A 20,535-nucleotide genomic window follows, 5' to 3' on the forward strand; every position below is an offset into this window, starting at 1 on the left:
GCATGGCTTAATGGTTAGGGTGTTCAGCTCGTGATTGTAAGGTCATGAGTTCAATTCCTGGTAGGGCATTGCGTTCTTGAGCAAGACACTTTATTTCACATTACTCCAGTCCACTCAATGAGTTGTACCTGTTATTCAAAGGCCCATCCTTGTCACATTCTGTGTCATACTGAATTTTTTTGGGAAATACATGAAGCACATGTACATCTGTGGAGTGCTCAGCCACATACAGTTTAGTTTCATGTGCAGGCTATTCCATTGATCAAACCAACTGGAACCCTCATTGGTCTTAACCAACAGGGTGCCATCAGATGGGAGGCTAAAGCTACGAAAGATGAAAAAATGAAAGGAGCTCATAGGCAGGAAGTTTGGGGAGGAGATTAGCATGTCCGGTTGCAAATCTCCTGACAAAGGCTTGGCTGTTGTCTAGGGCAACAATAATGTTTTTACAGGACTTCTCTAATAGGATAGCTCACTGATGTGTGACATAAGGGAGCAGACACTAGTGGATGCCATACTTGTGGTTACTGAGGAGAGAAAGAGATCCAAGTGTTGCAGATGGTCACTTTTAATACTTGTTCCATTACCTTTCATATCAAACAACTTTTTCCACCCAAAGGGATTTTTGACCCAATATTTACAGGCTATTACTTATAGCTTTATCTACTTCAAGATTCACCATTCAAAATAGATGTCTATATATATAAAGACACACACACACATATATGATTATGCAAGCAGGAAAAATAGAACTCAAAATAATATGTATATTTTTATTAATAATTAATAGAAGCATCACAATGACTCAAAGGCCAAGAGTTTCTGCTAAATATAAATAAATATACTTGTGTATATAATATGTGTGTGTGTGTGTGTATGCATGTAAACCCCACAAAAGTTTCTAAATACCCTGACCCTAATTAGTCTCTATTATAAAAAAATATCTACAGTTTGTATAAAGGGAGAGGGAGGCAAATGTAAAAAAAAAAAAAAATGAGCGGGGGTGGGCTGATTCAGAAACGTAATTTTTCTGTAAGAAACACATATAAAAAAAAATATAAATAATTGAAGGAAAAAACAAAAACAAAACAAACTCATCCTTTTCTTTTCCATTGAGGTGTGGAACTTCAAAGACAGTTATACCCAAACTCCGCCGAAATAAGTACACAAATATCAATGTTAGGGACTAGTAGTTAAGGCATCAGTCTCCAATGTTTTACGCATTACAAACTGGTGATATCACACACATAACAAAACATAATAAAGTGCATAATATATAATTTAATTATACACACACACGCAATACATATAATAATGACCATGGGATTGCACCGAAAATGTTTCCCTTTTGAGGCACAAGTCCAGGCGAAGGTGTTTATGGAAGACCAGCAGTTGCCCATGCATGCCACTGATGTTGTCCAAGAAAAAGGCAAAGACTGGTATAGCTTGGCACCAGTGACGCCACAACTCATTTCTACAGCTGAGTGAACTGGAGCAATGTAAAATCAAGTGTTTTGCTCAAGAATACGACACTCAACCTAGTCTGGGAATCGAACTCACAACCGTAAGCCCGAAGCTCAAACCACTGAGCAATGTACATTCACATAAGACAAGAACGACTTGCCGACTGTGATAAGTCAATAAAATAGAAATTAAATTTTAAAATTTATTCTTTTTGTGCAAACTAGTGGTTGGAAGTCCTGCGTTAAAGTGTTCTATGTAAAATGAAAAATAATAATAATAATAATACCGACGACGTGAATCGGTAAGCAGGTGACTATGTTTTAATGAAAATCTTAAAGCTTAATTTACCATCACCAAAATAAACGCTTGTAAATCAGCGAGAAAGACAAGAGTTACCTCCCTTGCATGTCAAGTAACTTCTCAACTACATGATACGACTACACACACTTTGTGGTGGTTTGAAGTCAGTCATAGAACTACGCTACCGGACCCAGAATCCGGCTTGGGACCGGTTTTATGGATATAGTTAAAGATATACACTAAAATATAAGATAAACTATGAAAAAGTAAAGAACTAAATTAACAGATTCAAATCAAAACACTTGTAAAGCAGGGTCTGTTTGATATTTATTAATCCACTTAAAAGTTCTTAAAATATACCACACGGGACCATGTATATAGTATGGTTAATCTTTATTAATTTGAGAAGAAGACCCATTGGGTCAAGTAAAATCACAGGCGTGGCAGATACTGGCATCAAGCAAATGGCATCTATGCCGGTGGCATGTAAAAGCACCCACTACACTCTCAGAGTGGTTGGCGTTAGGAAGAACAATCCAGCCGTAGAAAACCATGCCAAATCAGACTGGAGCTTGGCGCAGCCTTCCAATGTGCCAGCCCAGTCAAACCGTCCAACTCATACCAGCATGGACAACAGATGTTAAATGATGATGATGATCCACATGAAAAGGTAAAGAATGAAAGTGTCTTTAACTCACTGTATACAAATTAACAAACTTCAAAAACACAGTACATTACACAGTAAGTACTCCTAGATTTCTGGAAGCCAAAAAAAAGGTCCAGGACTGTATTTATGATAAAAAAAAAAACCATCATCACATCACTGCAGATTGGGTTTTTGAATTATATTGTGACATATTCCTTGTAATTAACATCCTTGCAAACCTTCCTTCAGCTGCAGCATTTAAGCTATATTAATGTTTAAACCTTTCCTCTCCCAAAAATTGAATATTTGACTCCTCCCTCACAATTTATACCTTTGTCTGCATTAAGTAGCAGGAAAAGTCATCAAAGAGACAAGTGAGATGATCATGATGAGCGGATGCCATGAAAAACAGAGTACTCACCTGTACTTGTGAATACTCCTTCGTTTAACTCGCAATATCTTTCGGCGAAACATTCCATCATTCGGTCTATTTTCTGGGCCTCTCCGGGTAAGCGAAAACTCCATAGGAACTGCCTGTTATAAATAACAACAACATTAAATATAACAGAGAGAAACATACATGCACAAACACAGATGACAGAGAAAGAGACACACACACACAGAAGAAAGAGATAGACATAGAAAGAGAGAGTAGCTGGCAGAATCATTAGCATGCCAGGTGAATTGCTTAGCGATATTTTGTCCATCGTTACGTTCTGAGTTCAAATTCCGCTGAGGTCGACTTAACTTTCATCCTTTCGGGGTTGATGAAATAAGTACCAGTTATGCATTGAGGGTTGATGTAATCAACTAGCCTCCTTCCCCACAAAATTTTCAAGGCCTTGTGCTTAGAGTAGATATTATTATTATTATTGTTATTATTACTACTGTTAGCAGCAGCAGCAGTATCAAGCACAATGACTTGTGATATTTCATTACATCTCTTTACATTTTACCTGAGTTCAAATTCTTCTGCTCAAGTTGAATTTATTGTTCATCCTTCTGAGATTGATAACAAAGTAGCATCTGAATAATAGGGGAGGGTGAGCCATGTGTCAATGTGGCATTATAATCAATTGTTCCCATTCACAAAATGTCTCCTTATGTCTCTGCAGATCTGTACTAGGCTCCAGTCTGAGTTGGCTTGGTTTCATTCCAAGATTGCAGTGGGTGCCTTTTACCTGTCACTGGCCACAACTACAATTTCACTAAGCTTGACGTATCTTCTCGAGCACAGCAAATCACCAACAGTCTCAGCCACTTGCCATCACCTCTCTGAGACCCGACATTCGAAGACCATGCTTCACCACCTCGTCCCATGTCTTAATGAAAAATTGGATAAGCCATCAGTTGAAACCAAGTTTTAGTCAAAAGGAATTTAACAAGAGTTCCCCTATTTATAGGCGTAGGAGTGGCTGTATGGTAAGTAACTTGCCTACGAACCACATGGTTCCGGGTTCAGTCCCACGGCGTGGCACCTTGGGCAAGTGTCTTCTACTATAGCCTCAGGCTGACCAAAGCCTTGTGAATGTATTTGGTAGATGGAAACTGAAAGAAGCCCATCGTATATATTTATATATATATGTACATGTGTGTATATGTTTGTGTTTGGGTTTGTCACCCCAACAATGCTTGACAACTGATGCTGGTGTGTTTACGTCCCTGTAACCTATAGCTATTTAGTGATTAAAAACAAATTTTATCGATACCTCTTTCAAAATCCCTATTTGTTATTCACTCATTCACTTGCATAGGTTGAATTATGTAAAACATTAGAGAAGGAAACCTGGCTGTTTCATGCAACATATACATTCAAATCAAAACTTTTCATGGACCCTTGAAATAATAATGTGGATCCCTAATTTATTATTTGGCTAACATGCACCTGCCAAAATCTTATATGGACTCCTGAGAGTCAGAGAGACCCTAGTTGAGAACCACTGACCCAACTGAAAGAGGTGAGACAGAAGTAGACTTACCTTAGTGCTTGTACCAGGATCATTTCAGAAAACTCATGTAAATTCACAAATGCTTTCAAGACAGCAATATTGAAATCATTTCTAGAAACAAATGAAAAAAAAAAAAAATGAATTAAACTTAAATTAATAATTATTTAAACATTTATCTTAAATAGGGAGTTAATAAATAAATACTGTTATGTTAGATATTTAAAAAAAATTTTTTCACATCAAGCACAGGATCAGAATTGAGCTGAACCTAAATTACAAATGAAGTGTTAAACCATTAACGATGACTAAAATACGTATAATAATTGTATGTGTGTGTCTAAGTGATTTTGTTTAATTTTTAAGAATTTTTATTTTTTTGCAGAATTCAAACTCTCATCACTAACTAACAAAGCGACAACAATTGAATTCATACATTTGTATGGATGCATGTATGCATGTGCATTTATGTAGAGGAAAGAAACTTAAAACGGTACCGTTCTCCGAGGTAGTCTCCGATTGCAGTTTTATCCAGTCCATCTCCCTGGAAGAGGAAGCCTGCCACATCTTCTGGAGTGTTTTGTAAGAGGTCATACTTGATCAAGTATTCAATTCCCTGGATGAAAAAGAGAGATGAGAAACGAGAGTTAGAATGTACATACATAGGTTTACTCAGAAATAAAATGTTAATGTAGATACACAGAAAATAAAATCGAGAAACTTCTTATGAATCTTAAACTCTCTGTCTCCTTCTTGACTCCTAATGTAATTACTGCTATACAAAATGTCCTCAATTAAATACACTAGTAGTAGTAGTATGGGGGAATGCGTTGTAGCAATACGTCACTACAGCCAACATTTGTTGGCAATTCCCTACTCCTGGCAGATGACGCCTTTGTATCATCCAAGCAATAACCTGCTGATCCTTGGATCTGTTTGGGTAGTAATTGCTGGTGAGGGCTTTATGAAGTCAGAGCACGAATCCTACCTCAATCTCTTTTAGTCACCTTTAATGACACACAGAGCTAACATTGGGTCTATTCTCTGGCATGCCAATCGCCACACAGCACTAGAGCAATGTGGTTTTGCTGAAGAACACAACATGTTGTCTGATCTGTGAACCGAACCCATGATCTGGCAATCGTTGAGTGCAACATCCTAACCACTAAGCCATGAACCTTCACTAAAAATACACTCAATAATCTCAATTTGGTTTTTTCAAAAATTTCCTCTTCCCCAACAATATTTTGTAAAATCATAATAATACTTATTAGTACAAGTATAATCAATCCTAATGTATATACAATCAACTCGTTACAAATACAGTCAACACCAACAATACATGTACAGTTAATATTGGTTTTACATTTTGGCACTAGGCCAGTAATTTTAGGTTGGGGATAAGTCCCTTACATCAACCCCAGTGTTCAATTGGTACTTATTTTATTGACCCTGAAAGGATAAAAGGCAAAGTCAACGTCAGCGGAATTTGAACTCAGACCATAAAGACAGTTGAAAAGCCACGAAGCGCTGCCTAGCATGCTAACAATTCTGCCAGCTCGCCGCCTTCAGTAGGCTGGAACATGAAATAAAGTCTCTTGCTCAAGGACACAACACACTGCTGGGTATCAAACTCATGGCCTAACGATCAGGAGCTGAATACCCTAACCACTAAACCATACACCTTCACTATGTACCGTTAATATTACAAGTACCAGTTGAATACTGGGGTTGATGTAATCAACTTACCCCACCCTCCTCCAAACATGCTGGCATTGGGCCAAAATTTGAAACCAATATTACCACATATACAGTTAATGCAAACATAAGCATATATACAACTGTTCCCCTGTGTATAAGCATATACACCTGTTCCTCAGGTGTGTATTTTCAGGGTCACCAGGTGAATTTCTGTTCTTACAATGTACCTACAGGTCATAAACCATAACAGCAAGTTCACCTTCTGATTTCAGTTAATTAGATCTAATTAGATCTTTCACTGCTTTGATAACAAGACTTGTGACATCACGGGGAATCTATTTGTAGTTTCCTTACAGTCTCCATATTTGACAAGTAATTTATAATTAGTGGCATCATCGTCTAACATCTGCCTCCCATGCAGGCATGGGTTTGATGGTTTAACAGGAGCTGGTAAGCCAGAGGATCACACGAAGCTCTACTATGACATAGTTTTCAAGAAGAGCTGGATGCCCTTTCTAACATCAACCACTTTACAGAATCTACTGGGTGCTCTTTGTGTAGTACTGGCACAAGATCCCTCAACAGAGTGGATAAATATTGAGGGAGGTGGCTTTGTGTCAGGTGACGAGAGAATAAAGTATGATAGAGTGACAGAAAAAGGTGTCTTGATGTAGAGGAGATACACGGCTATCCTAGTTGGAAAAGAGGAGAGAGAAGGCTAACACAAAGTCACTGTGTGACTGATACCAACTGACGCAAAGTGTTAGGCGAGAAATACATGCTCACACAGTCATAGATATTACCTAATTACAGGTAAACTTAGCTACTGGTAGTAAACTGTCTTGGTCAAGCCCTGTTGACGTTAGTGTCTTTGGTCATGGATGGATAAAAGTACATTAGACAATACTGCATTACCTACTTATAGTCAGGTGGACTGGGTTGTTGGCAACTAAGTGTCTGGGTTATGAATACAATATTTTCCAGCTATTGTCATGAGGCTTTTTCAGAGCTGGATTTTCTATGGGGAGCATGCCCTTGCTTACCCCCAACCTCAGTTTCTAGACGTGAGTGGTCCCGAGACCAAGGCCTCTACCACGATTTTTAAGAAATGTGGTGGGAAGCTACTCCTTGGGACCCTTTTTGGAGCCCCCTGCCCACAGATGGAAAAATTTTTCAGATAGCCAAAACCAGTAGGTCAACTGATACACCAAAATGACAATAGAGAACCAGAGATTCTCCATGCAATGCTGCAGGATTTGGACTTGTTTACAAATAGGAAAATACAGTATACGACACTGTAGTACTTACATACTTAAGTTATGTGGTTTCTGGTAAGAAGGGCAAAACATGCAACTGCAAAACAAGGTTCTAGCACTCCCTACTTCCAAGAAGAGTAGTAAATGGAGTAGTAGAACATCATAGAGCTGTAGAAATACTTGCTCAATGATATCATCTTACTAAAGATAGGACGGAATTATCAACTATCATGTTTAACATCATCACCACTGGATCCTTGGATGCCTTTAGCAAAGTCCAGACTATTACAAGCATTCAGAGCAGGTCACCAGACCATGGACACTAAAAGTTTTCTTGAAACCAGTTTCTGGGGCCTTGCAAAAAGAACATGTACACTGCCTTCCTCTTCAGACTAAATCATATATGTTTTTAGTGGGCGTAAATCAAACTAAATAAAACTTACCTTCTTGGGATCCATGTTGAATTTCTTCTTCCCCATAGACATCTGTTTGGTCTTCGGATTATTTTTACTGAAATAAAATAGAAATAGAAATATAATAATAATAATAATAAAGCCAAAAAAAAAAGACATAGTAATTTTAAAAATACAGATTATTTACGGAAATAATTACTTTTGGTTGAAAATAGATTCTCAAATTGTGCTTCATGGCTGAATGGATAAAATTATGTGGTGTTGTATATTTATTCCAAATATGAGAACCACATTGTTGCTATTGTTGTTTAGCTCCCAGTCAGGCCCCTAATCTAGAATGCCATTAATTAAATGTGTTCCATTTGTGCTCATCCAGTGTTTTATTCAGTCATAGCATATCTCTAGTATTACATTATTTAATGCCATTCACTTTTTTGTTTGTCTTTACATCATTTAATGTACTTTCAAATCGAAAAGTGCTTTGTCTATGACCATCCCAATTTCATTCTAAGTGCATCTGTGACTAAATTATTTAATGTTCTTCCTTTGTTTCTGTAAGAAAGACAGAGGGTTCAATTTGAGTAAGCTTTGGCTACTGTTTCTAACCGATTTAGCAACCATGTACAGGCTCCTCTCATTGGAGAGATCAACAACTAATACAGAGATTCCCTCAAGATGGCAGCCAGGCAGAATTGTTAGTGTGCCGGGCAAAATGCTTAGCAGCATTTTGTCTGTCTTTACGTTCTGAGTTCAAATTCCACCAAGGTCCACTTTGCCGTTCATCCTTTCAGGAGTGATAAAATAAGTACCAGTTGAGCACTGGGGATAATGTAATTGACTTAGCCACTCGCCTGAATGTTCTGGCTGTGAGCCAAAAATTTCAGACCAATATATAGATTCCTCTCATAAGCTTTTATCTATTTAAGTAGTTGATTTGAGGAAGAGATGGATACAACTCGTTTTTAAATTCAGAGATGATTGGATGAGAGAAATACAAGTATTTCTTGAAGAAAATCGTAAAAACGAGAGTAGGAGACAATTGTAATAACAACATAAGTGGTTTGATGGACTAAGAAATGAGGTGGAGGAAACAAACAATTATATGATTATAACAAACTACAGACAAATCTGTTTGACATGAGGACATTACTTCCATGTTGAGCTGACAGTCAAATTGCAAGAATATGTATAGACATTGAGGTAAAGAGTAAAAAAAGAGGGGGAAAATGTATATCGCTATATACATATAGGATAGGTTATAGAAATAGAGCAAACAGAACTCAATACTTAATGTAGAGTATAAATAATTTACATTTCATGAGGACAGGTGTTCTCTGAAAAAACTCTTAGACCTTAGGTCACTGATGTAGCTGTCCAGCTACAAATAAAATGGTGTGTGTGTGAGAGAGTGAGTGAGAGAGAGAGAGAGATTCTGATTTGGTAAGCTTGTTAGTCCACAATCGAGAAAGAACTTGATATTGATCTCAATTCTCTCAGCAAAGCAAACGTTTGATTTGCTGTTTATGTATCATCATCATTTAACGCCGCTTTCCATGCTGGCATGGGTTGGACAGTTTGACAGGATCTGACAAGTAGAAGGCGGTGAGCTGGTAGAATCGTTAGCACACCGGGCGAAATGCTTAGCAGTATTTCGTCTGCCGTTAGGTTCTGAGTTCAAATTCAGCCAAGGTCAACTTTGCCTTTCATCCTTTCGGGGTTGATAAATTAAGTACCAGTTACGCAATGGGGGTCATAGTAATCGACTTAATACCTTTATCTGTCCTTGTTTGTCCCTTCTATGTTTAGCCCCTTGAGGGCAATAAAGAAATAAGGATCTGACAAGTAGATGGACCAGGTTATGCTCCTTTGTCTATCGCTGTTTTGGCATGGTTTTTAAAGCACCCTCTCTCACACAAATAGGTGTACAAACAATAGCAAAAAAGCTCAAAAAAAGTAGTAGGACTGTAAAGGGTCTTATCTTAGTAATTTAAATAAAAAAATACAAACAAACAAAAAAAACATTTAGCAATGACGGAATGAACTGTCAACATTGACGTGTATGTGATTAGAATGCCGTAGAAAAGTATCAGAAGAGAGTCTTCTAGTTGGGTCAACCAGTAGGAATCCTAGGGGTAGAACAAGAATGAAATGGCAGGGTAATATCCCTAGTTTCAGTTGGTTACCCCTTAGGAATCCATCCAAAGAGTGTTGTGAGGCTTGCTTTTTATTGGACCCTACCTCTGCAACCCTCTCAAGAATAGAGAGTGAGAAGATGGCTATAATGTATAAAAGATAAGTCAATGCATTTAATATATGTTTTGCACAACAGATGAAAATAGAGTTTCATCTCTAACACAAAATTTTTCCTCAATGTGTGTGTGTGTGTGCATGTTTGCGTAATCAAAGTTAACACCCTTGGTCATTACTCTGAGTAACAACACTATTTGCTGCCAGCTGGACTCGAAAGTTTCTCAGTGGCCCAGATTGAACCCAAAAGCAATACATTATCTGTTCTTACACTAAACAGACCAACTACCAGTTATATCTGATTAGATAGAGAAATACTCACTATATTGCATTACCAAACTTCAATTCTAAGTCCTGTTCCAGAAGCAGAGCCATGCCAAAGTGTTGATATGAAAGGGGGGACTATTTTAGTGAGCACATACACTGTATCTGACAGTTAGGACTTGAAACATGAGGACAGGGTGCAGCTATGGTGTCATTTTACAGTAAATTGAAAACATTTCGGTGATTGGTGGCCTAGCGTTTTGAAGCGGAATTAAGAGCAGATTAAAGAGAAATTGGAACAAGAAACGCACCCTTTTCAGTAGGATTTCATAAACAAATCAGTAGCACATGTTTACAAACTTAAGTTAAACACCATTCCAAAATATTATTAATTAATATTAATTGATGTACATGCAGGGATGGTTTCGGTTTCAGTCCCATTGTATTGCACCTTGAAGAAGTGTTTTTTTTTACTATAGCCCACCACAGCCAACCAATACCTTGAAAGTGGATTTGGTAAATGAAAACTGTGTGGATACCCATTGTATACATTATATATGTTTGTCTTTGAGTGTGTCTTCCACCACCGCATGACAAACTGTTGGTTTGTTTACATCCATGTAACTTAGGAGTTGGCAAAAGAGACTGACAGAAGTACCACACTTAAAAATTAGAACAAGGGTTGATTTGTTTGGCTAATCCCTTCAAATGATGCAGGCCCATGATGGAATCAAGTAAAAGATTGAAAATATATTTCTTTTAGTAGAGTATATGTAGAAATATTTCATCCTCATTTTCATGAAACATTATTTAATTCTGTTAAACCAAAGATTTTGTCAGTTCTACTCACAATATTGTTGTTTAGCCACAGGTGGTACTGAATTGACCTATGGTCAAAAATGACTATCCCATCCCTTCTTTATCCCAGTATATCTAGGACTATTCATTGTTAAAATGGTAGAAGTGTGTGAAGGATATTTGACAGCTGTTTCTAAAAGACTTAGTGACCCTCCACAGCCCAGAGTGAATACAATTATCAGTTAAGTTCAGTGAATGAATACATTTTCAATCTGACCAAAGACCAATCGTTTTGACATTCAGATAACAAAGGAAACAAAGGCTAAAGAAATACTATAAAGTTAACTAGGCTTTGTTTGGTAAGCTAGAATTAACATAGTTAATGCAGGGAGCAATATATTTGTCTATTAAAGTAATCTTTTATCTTTTACTTGTCTCAGTCATTAGAGAGCGGCCATGCTGGGGCACTGCCTTGAAGAAGATTAATCAACGAATCCACCCCAGTACTTATTCTATTAGTCTCTTTTGTCGAACTAAGAGGGACATAAATATACCAGCACCAGTTATCAAATGTGACAGGGGACAAACACAGGCACAAAGATATATATATATGTGTGTGTGTGTGTGTGTGTGTGTGTATATATATGATGGGCTTCTTTCAGTTTTTGTCTACCAAATCCACTCACAAAGCTTTGGTCAGCCCAAGGCAATAGAAGACACTTGCCCAGGGTGCCATCCAGTGGAACTGAGCCTGGAACCATGAGGTTGAGAAGCAAACTTCTTACCACACAGCTATGCCTGGTGAGCAATTACTTAATACTTTAACTAGATTAAAGGATAAATACAGTCACAAGGCAATTAATTGAAAGTAATATCTCTGAAATTTCAATTAATTAAAAATTTAATGCACTCACGCAGTGAAAGGGGGAAAAGATTGGCACAAAGAATAAAATTAAATTTGATGATGTAATGAAAATTTAGAAGCTTTGAGATGAACATGAGAAATACCTCATGGAATGATGACTGCGCCCTTTGGCAAGGCAAGGCAAAGAAACCTGTTAAGCCATCCTGCCAGAGATATGGTGAAGTCATGGGACTGCAGTATGCCAAATTGTGAAGAGGTAGAGGAAGAGCTCAAACTGAGCCAATGGTGCTTCTTACGGTGATGCTGAGCGGAGGAATCTTAGAGGATTGACCAAGCTCTATTAAGAGAGTAATTGCAACACATCCACAGAGTTAGCGTCCATGGTTGTGCAATCAGCTAATGAAAGGTTCATTGGAACTTAAGCTCTCAATTCAAATATGAATAATAGAATTGGGGGGTGACGAAGAAACACAGGAATCTGAGCAAGTGGCGCAGCTGGATGAAGATGGTTTTGAAACAGTGATTTATTTGGAACTTTGAGACTTGAAGTAGATAAAGCTATAAATAATAGTATGTGAATACCGTGTTAAAAAAAACAAAAAAAACCCTTTGAATATAAAGAGAGGCAAAGGTTGCCCCTGGAACTTGAACCCACATCTCCTGCAATCCTTCAAATTTCTCCATTTTAGAAGTGTTATTCTTATCAGTGAGAATTATTGATGTCATAAGAATTTAGAAACCGAGATGAATGTGAAATAATTTTTTTTCTGGAACATTGAAACTAGAATCAGCTGAAATAATAGTACATTATTTGGATAGAAAAGTTGAAGATTGTACACACGATCAAAACTAGGCATGTTTCACTCTTATTAAACCTCCTTAGTGGAGGACTAATAGAGAATGATGAAGGAATCACTATGAGGATATGCATACAAGAGTTAGCATGACAATGTAGTAATTGAGAGAAGTTACCTAGAGAAGCCATCTGTATAGAAAACAATAATTAAGTCAGAGTAGATATACTAAATTCAATGAGGTAAAAAGTTTTGGGACAGATATTACATATTATAAACACTTGCAGAGATAGAAAAACAAAAACAATTATGTAACTATTATACTTCAACTTAGTGTTTACAAGATCAATTTTACTTACATAAGAACCTCATCAGGTAATCTAAGATGGGAGGTTGTAATTTAAATATAAACTCTTTGAAACAACAGGTAACCTCAAGTGTATTGGTATCAAAAAGGTTAAACATTAGCCTGTCAAGTTATTAAACTAATATATATATATATATATATATATATATATATATGTATATTTTCTCTCCCTATTTCTTTCTGTGGAAGAGTGTAGGCTTGAAATGTTAAAGACTTTTTCACTTCCCAAGTGTTAAGCTAATACATCTGTTTGTTGTCTACACCACCTGTCTTCGTCTTTTGTTTTTTTTGCGAATTCTCCCTATATATATATATATATATATATATATATATATATATATATATATGTATGTGTGTGTGTATGTATTTATGGAGGGAGAAAGGTTGATTTCTCAATGAATAAATACAATAACATCACTAATTTGACATTATGAGAAGAACAATCCAACAGGCAAGAATTTGGTCAGAAAATCACCAAGACCAAGAAAAGAAAAATCCTTTAACCCTTTTGATTCTAACTCACCTGAGGTTACCTCTGATTCTATGATTGAATATTACTGTATTAAAATGATCTAAATTAAAGCTTTCCCTCAGTTTCATGTTAAATTTATGATCCAAACACCATCTTAATGACAAAATTACTATACAAAATTCTTCACTGTCTGCAAACTTAATTGAAACAAAGAAATGCATTTGGACAGAAATATGGTAATGGAAGGGTCAGAGATTCCCCGTTATCATTATACTATTTTCTACCGAAAAAGAAAAAAAAAGTACAATATATGTTATTAAAATCCCACGTCAGAAGCAAACTTTAAAATACCCATACACAAATATGCTTATATAACGTGCTGTTCCATGAATGTATGTATATGTGTGTGTGTGTATATATATATATATATATATATACATACATATACACACACTTTAATGCTCTAAAACTAAAGGTTAGATCTGGTCAAGCTGAAGGGAAAACAACAACAATAACTATTTAAAAATACTGAAGGCCAAGTGAATATACAGTTTATAATGTCTTACCACTTGAAGTGCGCACATTTCCTAGTTCCCCAATCCTGCTGCTTGCGTAATTCTCCACGAAACGGCCATCTATGGCACAACATCCCACAGAGGAACGTTTTTGCACTCATCTTTACAAATGTCAACATGTATCAATAGTAATGTACTATTGGCACTGTTATGTTGAAACGATAAATAAAACGACACAGTTTCGTATTGTTTCTTTCGTTTGCTTCTTAAAAAACTTATTATTTTCAAGGACTGATTGTATTAAAATTCCAATAAATATCAAAATGTAAACCAAAAAAAAAAAAAAAGTGCTTTCAAATCGTCGACATGTTAAAGCACCATTGCTATTTCACATGGACGTTCGCTTTATACATGCAACCACCATCATGAGACGAATGCAGATGAGGTACTAACACAGAGTCACTGTAATGAACCTAGAGCAATAACAATTAACAATGGTGGTAATTATTTAAAAAATAACCAGCCAATCAAAGCCATAAATGATTGATTGTAATTCTGCACCCAACCTAACCCAACCAACTCTCTCTTTCTCATATACACACATACTTGTATTTATATATCTGTGTGTATATATATATATATATATATATATAATATATATATATATATATATATATATATATAGAGAGAGAGAGAGAGAGAGAGAGAGCAATAGCTAGAGCTTTTCTAATCAGTCCTATTGGTCAGGTGTTTATAAATATCCCCCATGTTTACATAAGCCCAATGCTTTAATTGTAGCTATGGCAGGCAGACAATGAGTATTGATCAGGTTTGCAACAGTGTTTGTCATTATCTAATCTCAGATTACTGTGTAGAGTCAGGGCTTACTTCATCCTTTTACTCATCAAATAGTGGATAATAATAATAATAATAATAATGATGATATTCAGTAATCAACAGTAGAAGTTATTCAGTGAATAATAATAATAATAATAATAATAATAATGATGATAACGATAATAACCATAATCAGTAGCCACACTACACAAATATCATTAATAATAATTATCACTTATAACAAAACAGGATTTCTGACATTGGCACAAGGCCATGCATTTAAAGGGGACAATTATCTGAATTGACCCCCCCCTACTCCAGCCCAAGACTAACATCTGTTTTATCAACACTACCAAATAAAGTATTTATGTAATTGCTTTTGTTTAACCCCAGGTCAGCCTGGATCAAGCAGTCTTATGACGAAAGCTGATTTACAAACGCACCTCCGGCTCTATTTTTGTTTTTCAGGAAACCCAAGACCACATTATGTAAAGTGTCCTTATCTAAAAACAGCAGGTTGGGACTTGACACAGGTCTGGATGCTGTTTTTTGTAGGTCAAGCTAACCTTATTGGCTTATATCTATGTAGTTGCTTGGACTGCCAAAAATATCAGACAAATCTGATTTAAATTACACAACTATTGATTTAAAGTTTAAAAAAAGACACATTGAATAATATCATCGTAGATACATTGACTGGCACTCTGTCAGTTCCAGTTGATCCGATCAATGGAACAGCCTCCTCGTGATGTCAGTTCCAGTTTATCTGATCAATGGAACAGCCTCCTCGTGAAGTTAATGTACAAGTGGCTGAGCACTCGACAGGCATGTGTGCCCTTAATGTAGTTCTCAGGGAGATTCAGTGCGACACAGAATGTGACAAGGCCGATCCTTTGAATTACAGGTGCAACTCATGTTTGCCAGCTGAGTGGACTGGAGCAATGTGAAACAAAGTGTCTTGCTCTAGGACACAACGCACAGCAGGGAATCAAACTCATGTATTTACGAATGTGAGCTGCTTACTCTAAGTACTAAGGCACATGCCTTCATTCACAGAGACATTATGTCTAAAGAAAGAAAAACAAAACAAAACAATGGGTTGGTCATTGAGTAAAGATCTGAACAAGGGCTAATTTACAAACAATCACAGAGACAGTATTAAAAAAGAAATAACACACATGTAAAACAATGAGTGTATGCACACACACACACATTCCAATTAGACTAGCATCAAAACTGATACTCGAACCCTGAGTCCACCTTTAGGCATACACAAAATAGACACCACAGTATTATCAAGCAATATATGGTATTTTAAATACCAATATTTGGGCTGGATACGGTTGGTTTAAACACTAAAGGGTTAAATGCCCTTGTCCAAGATGCCAAGCAGTGAGGTTGAACCCAAGAAACCATGGTTGCCAAACAAACTTCTTAACCTAGCCAATGGTTCCCAACCTTTTCACTATCAAGGACTCTTTTTATTTAAATGAGTTTTCTCACAGACCCCTTTTAATAACCTTATCCTTATCTGTGTATGTGTGTATATATATAAATAATTAGAAAATGAAAAACAGATTAACCAGCGCATCAATAGGACTACACTTTAAAGCATATTTATTGATACCAATTGTATATATGGATATTTTATCCCATAGCTGGTTACTACAACCGCTAACTCTCTTCGTATATTTATATATACACACACACACACACACACGTGTGTATATATATATGTGTGTGTGTGTGTGTGTGTATATATATATCAGTTCGATGACTGGCATTCATGCTAGTGGAGCACTAAGAGCACCATCTGAGCGTAATCATTGTCGGAGCAACAAACTGGCTTCTGTGGTGGTGGCACGTAAAAGCACCCACTACACTCTCGGAGTGGTTGGTATTAGGAAGGGCATCCAGCTGTAGAAACTCTGCCAAATCAAGATTGGAGCCTGGTGCAGCCATCTGGTTTGCCAGACCTCAGTCAAATCGTCCAACCCATGCTAGCATGGAAAGCGGATGTTAAACGATGATGATTATATATATATATATATATATATATATATATATCTCACAGTAATACAGACCCCCAGTATTACCTTTGCAGACCACCAGGGGTCTGTGGACCACAGGTTGGCAACCACTGCACTAAGCCAACACACACCTTTCCTTTGCCTTTGTCATTCTCTTTTCTTCTACAAAAGGCCTTTCAGCATTTCTAGCAAAAGTTATTTATAAGCTTTTTTTATCTTTAAACTCAGTGAATTTCTTTTTTTTCTAATCAGTCTATTATATTAAGTGGAGCACTTTTCCACATTTGAAACGAATGGCAATATGATACTAGTCGCAACTTGAGAAGTTCAAACTTCAAAATAAAAACTATAGACTATTTCTTATATTGATTTCTTTATCATTTACTTAGTGAATCCAAGCTTTTATCTAATTATGTATATAACATGCCAGAGTGGTTAAAAAGCTTGTGTTTCAACTACATGGCTATAGGTTTGATCCCACCTCAAGCACCCCGGACAAGTGTAGTATGTTCTAGCCTTGGATTTCATCATCATTTTAATGTCCACTTTTCTAAGCTCGCATGGGTCAGATGGAGTTTACTGAGGCAGATTTTCTATGGCTGGATGCCCTTCCTATTTCTTTACTACCCACAAGGGGCTAAACACAGAGAGGACAGACAAGGAGATAAAGTCGATTACATCGACCCCAGTGCGTAACTGGTACTTAATTTATCGACCCCGAAAGGATGAAAGGCAAAGTCAACCTTGGCGGAATTTGAACTCAGAACATAACGGCAGACGAAATACGGCTACGCATTTCGCCTGGCGTGCTAACATTTCTGTCAGCTCGCCGTCTATGGCTGGATGCCCTTCCTGTCACCAACCTTCACCTGTTTCCAAATAAGGTAATATTTCCCTATGGCCAGATATGTTCTTGTACAATAATGGAAATGAATGACATAGCTTATAACACACACACACACGATAGGCTTCTTTTACATTTTCTGTCAACCAAATCTATTCACAAGGCTTTGGTCAGCTTGAGGTTATAGCAGGAGACACATGCTCAAGGTGGCACACATTGGGACTGAACCCAAAAGCACGTGGTTGTAAAGCAAATGTCTTTACTACACAGTCACACAGACAATGAAACTTGGTAGACAAAATCTGTACACAAGAGCATCATGTTTATATACACATGTTGGTGTAAATAGTAGCACACTGGTTGTGAAAACAGAAGTGTAGGTTTGAGTCCTACATGTACAGAAAGCTCATATTTTTCTGTTGAGGGATTATATGCCCCAATATGAGATTATTTTCTTTAGTCAATACATGGTGGTCACTTATAAGCTTTAAGCTTAATAATATAATGAAATAATAAAATATATATATATATAAAAATTTATAAGTATAAATTAATAATTAAAAAATTTTTTTAAATTTTAACTTTAAATTTAAATAATTTAAATTTTGAATTTTATATTTTATATATCTTGTATATTATATTAATTTTATTTCTATGTTTTGGTTTATGGTTTTCACTGATTTGCCTAATAGTGGTTTTATCTCTAATTTAATATATATATATATATATATACACACACACACACATACATACACACATGCATGTGTAAGAGATAGAGATGGGGAGTGAGTATATGTGTCTGAGCTTTCACCATCTATACTGAACATAGGTCTAAAAACTAGTGTTTATGTCGTACTCCTGTCTGTTATACCCCCACCCAAGTGGTTAAACAAGTTGGTAATTGGTAAAATGATTATCAGAACTATGTTAATATGATGACTGAAGATGCTCCAGCAAGGTACCCTGTGCAAGCACTTTCTACTCTTGTCATGAGCCAACCAAGTGAGTGAATTTCATGAGACAGAAACTGTGTGGAAGTTTGTTGTTTAACCCCCAGCACAGCTCTTGACAACCAGCGTTGGTTTGTTCATATCCTTGTAGCTTAGTGGTTCAGTGAAGAGAGATTGACAAAATAAGTACCAGACTTAAAAATACTATGGTCGATTTGAGTAAATCCTTTAAGGTAGTGTTGCAGCATGGCTTTAGTACAAGGACTAAATGGAGAGAGAGAGAGAGAGGGTGAGTGAGAGAGAGAGAGAGAGAGTGTGTGTGTGAGAGCCTTTTCTGAAGTCATATAGACGCATAAGGCCAGTATTTCCTGGTTTCTGTGCCATATATATTCCACGCCCTGGATGGGATACCAGTCATTCACAGGGTTTACTCATTTTCGCCAGTTGAGTGAACTGGAGCAACATGAAATAAAGTGTTTTGCCCAAGAACACAAAGCATCGCCTGGTCCAGGAATCGAAATCACTGTCTTGCGATCGGGAGTGTGACACCTGTAACCACTAAGCCATACGCCTCCACATGTATATGCAAACATGGGTGTTGTTCGGAAATGAAGAAGCCAGCTAAACAAAAGTGACGAGATTTTTGCTGGAAATCATTGAAACGGATTTAAAGACCAAAGGTTACGTTATCTAAGTTTGTCTTGTTTCTGAGGGCTGTCTTCGTGTTTCTGCTGTTTGTTCAGTACTTCATACAAAAGAAATGGTAACGGAACACTTTCCTCTCCATACCATCATCAACAACAACAACACCACCACCACCCTGCCACTCTCCCGTCAGTGTAAGTAGCTATCAATAATGTAAAATAATCAATCAATCACAGAAATAGTTAGAAATGGGGAAGTAAGGAGAAGTGTGTGTGTGTGTGTGTGTGTGTGTGTGTGTGTGTGTGTATGTGGGGGGAAGTTGGTTGGTTTAGTTTTTCTGTAATTAGCTAATGGACATTGAATTAAATCTGTATGTATATCAATGTCAATTAGATATTAGTAGTCGAAATGGAGAGAAAAAGTAGAAAGAAAAGGAGGAAAAAAGAAAGAAATAGAAAGGAAGAACTAATATTTTCCATCTTTTCTGGAAACTTCTGATTATAAAAAAAGAATAAATAAATAAAAAAATCCTTGTTTTTAAAAAAATGAAACATTAAAACTCGCCCACTGTATGTGTGTCTATGCCCACAAGAATATGTAAAAGTGTGACTTGGTGATTTGGTGGAACTAGCAGTTGATAAAATAAAAGCCCAGACTAAAACAAGTGCTGGGGTGAATATGATCAACGGACGGAATCCCTTGAAAGTGGTGGCCATGTATGTCCCTGGGTTGATTCCTGAAGTGACTGGCAAAAGAATAAAATAAAGAAAAAAGTCTGCCATCACTATATACTGTTACTTCTCCTCTCTCTCTCTCTCTCTCTCTTGCTCTCCTCACGTTGCTTCCTCAGTTGTTGTTTTGAGTGAAAGTACACATTGTACTGAATACTATGCTTTTATTTGTTCCAGTCATTTGATTGTGGCCATGCTGGAGTACCTCGAAGGATTTTAGTCGTACAAATTGAGCCCAGGACTTATTTCTTAAGCCTAGAACTAACGTGCTAACGTTTCTGCCGGCTAGCACCGCCTTTTTCTTTTTGTCACGACATTCTCGGAACCACTGAAGAATAAATTCAAAAGCAGCTCGATTTATATGAAGTAATTAATGTAGCTATTATAAACAAGATCCACATACTATCTTAAAAAAGACCATGTGGGGCGAAATAGCATAATCTGTGACAA

The 20,535-nt window shown here is 36.8% G+C and overlaps 1 protein-coding gene across 6 annotated transcripts in view; it reads right to left on the reverse strand.

The window, feature by feature from the left end:
* The window catches only part of LOC115223573 (cytohesin-1), a 202,980-nt gene that overhangs the window by 24,874 nt on the left and 157,571 nt on the right, over positions 1 to 20,535 (reverse strand). For 5 of the 6 annotated variants that reach the window (XM_036512577.1, XM_029794210.2, XM_036512578.1 and 2 more), the window contains 4 exons: positions 7,757 to 7,823; positions 4,854 to 4,972; positions 4,390 to 4,470; positions 2,832 to 2,944 (listed from right to left, as the gene is read on the reverse strand). In XM_036512577.1, coding sequence (XP_036368470.1) covers positions 2,832 to 2,944; positions 4,390 to 4,470; positions 4,854 to 4,972; positions 7,757 to 7,823 — 380 coding nt within the window. Of the gene's footprint in view, positions 1 to 2,831; positions 2,945 to 4,389; positions 4,471 to 4,853; positions 4,973 to 7,756; positions 7,824 to 14,099; positions 14,244 to 20,535 lie in introns of those variants that run through there. The other variant, XM_029794212.2, reaches the window with a different exon arrangement.

This window comes from Octopus sinensis, linkage group LG23, assembly GCF_006345805.1.
Source record: "Octopus sinensis linkage group LG23, ASM634580v1, whole genome shotgun sequence".
NCBI lineage: Eukaryota > Metazoa > Mollusca > Cephalopoda > Octopoda > Octopodidae > Octopus > Octopus sinensis.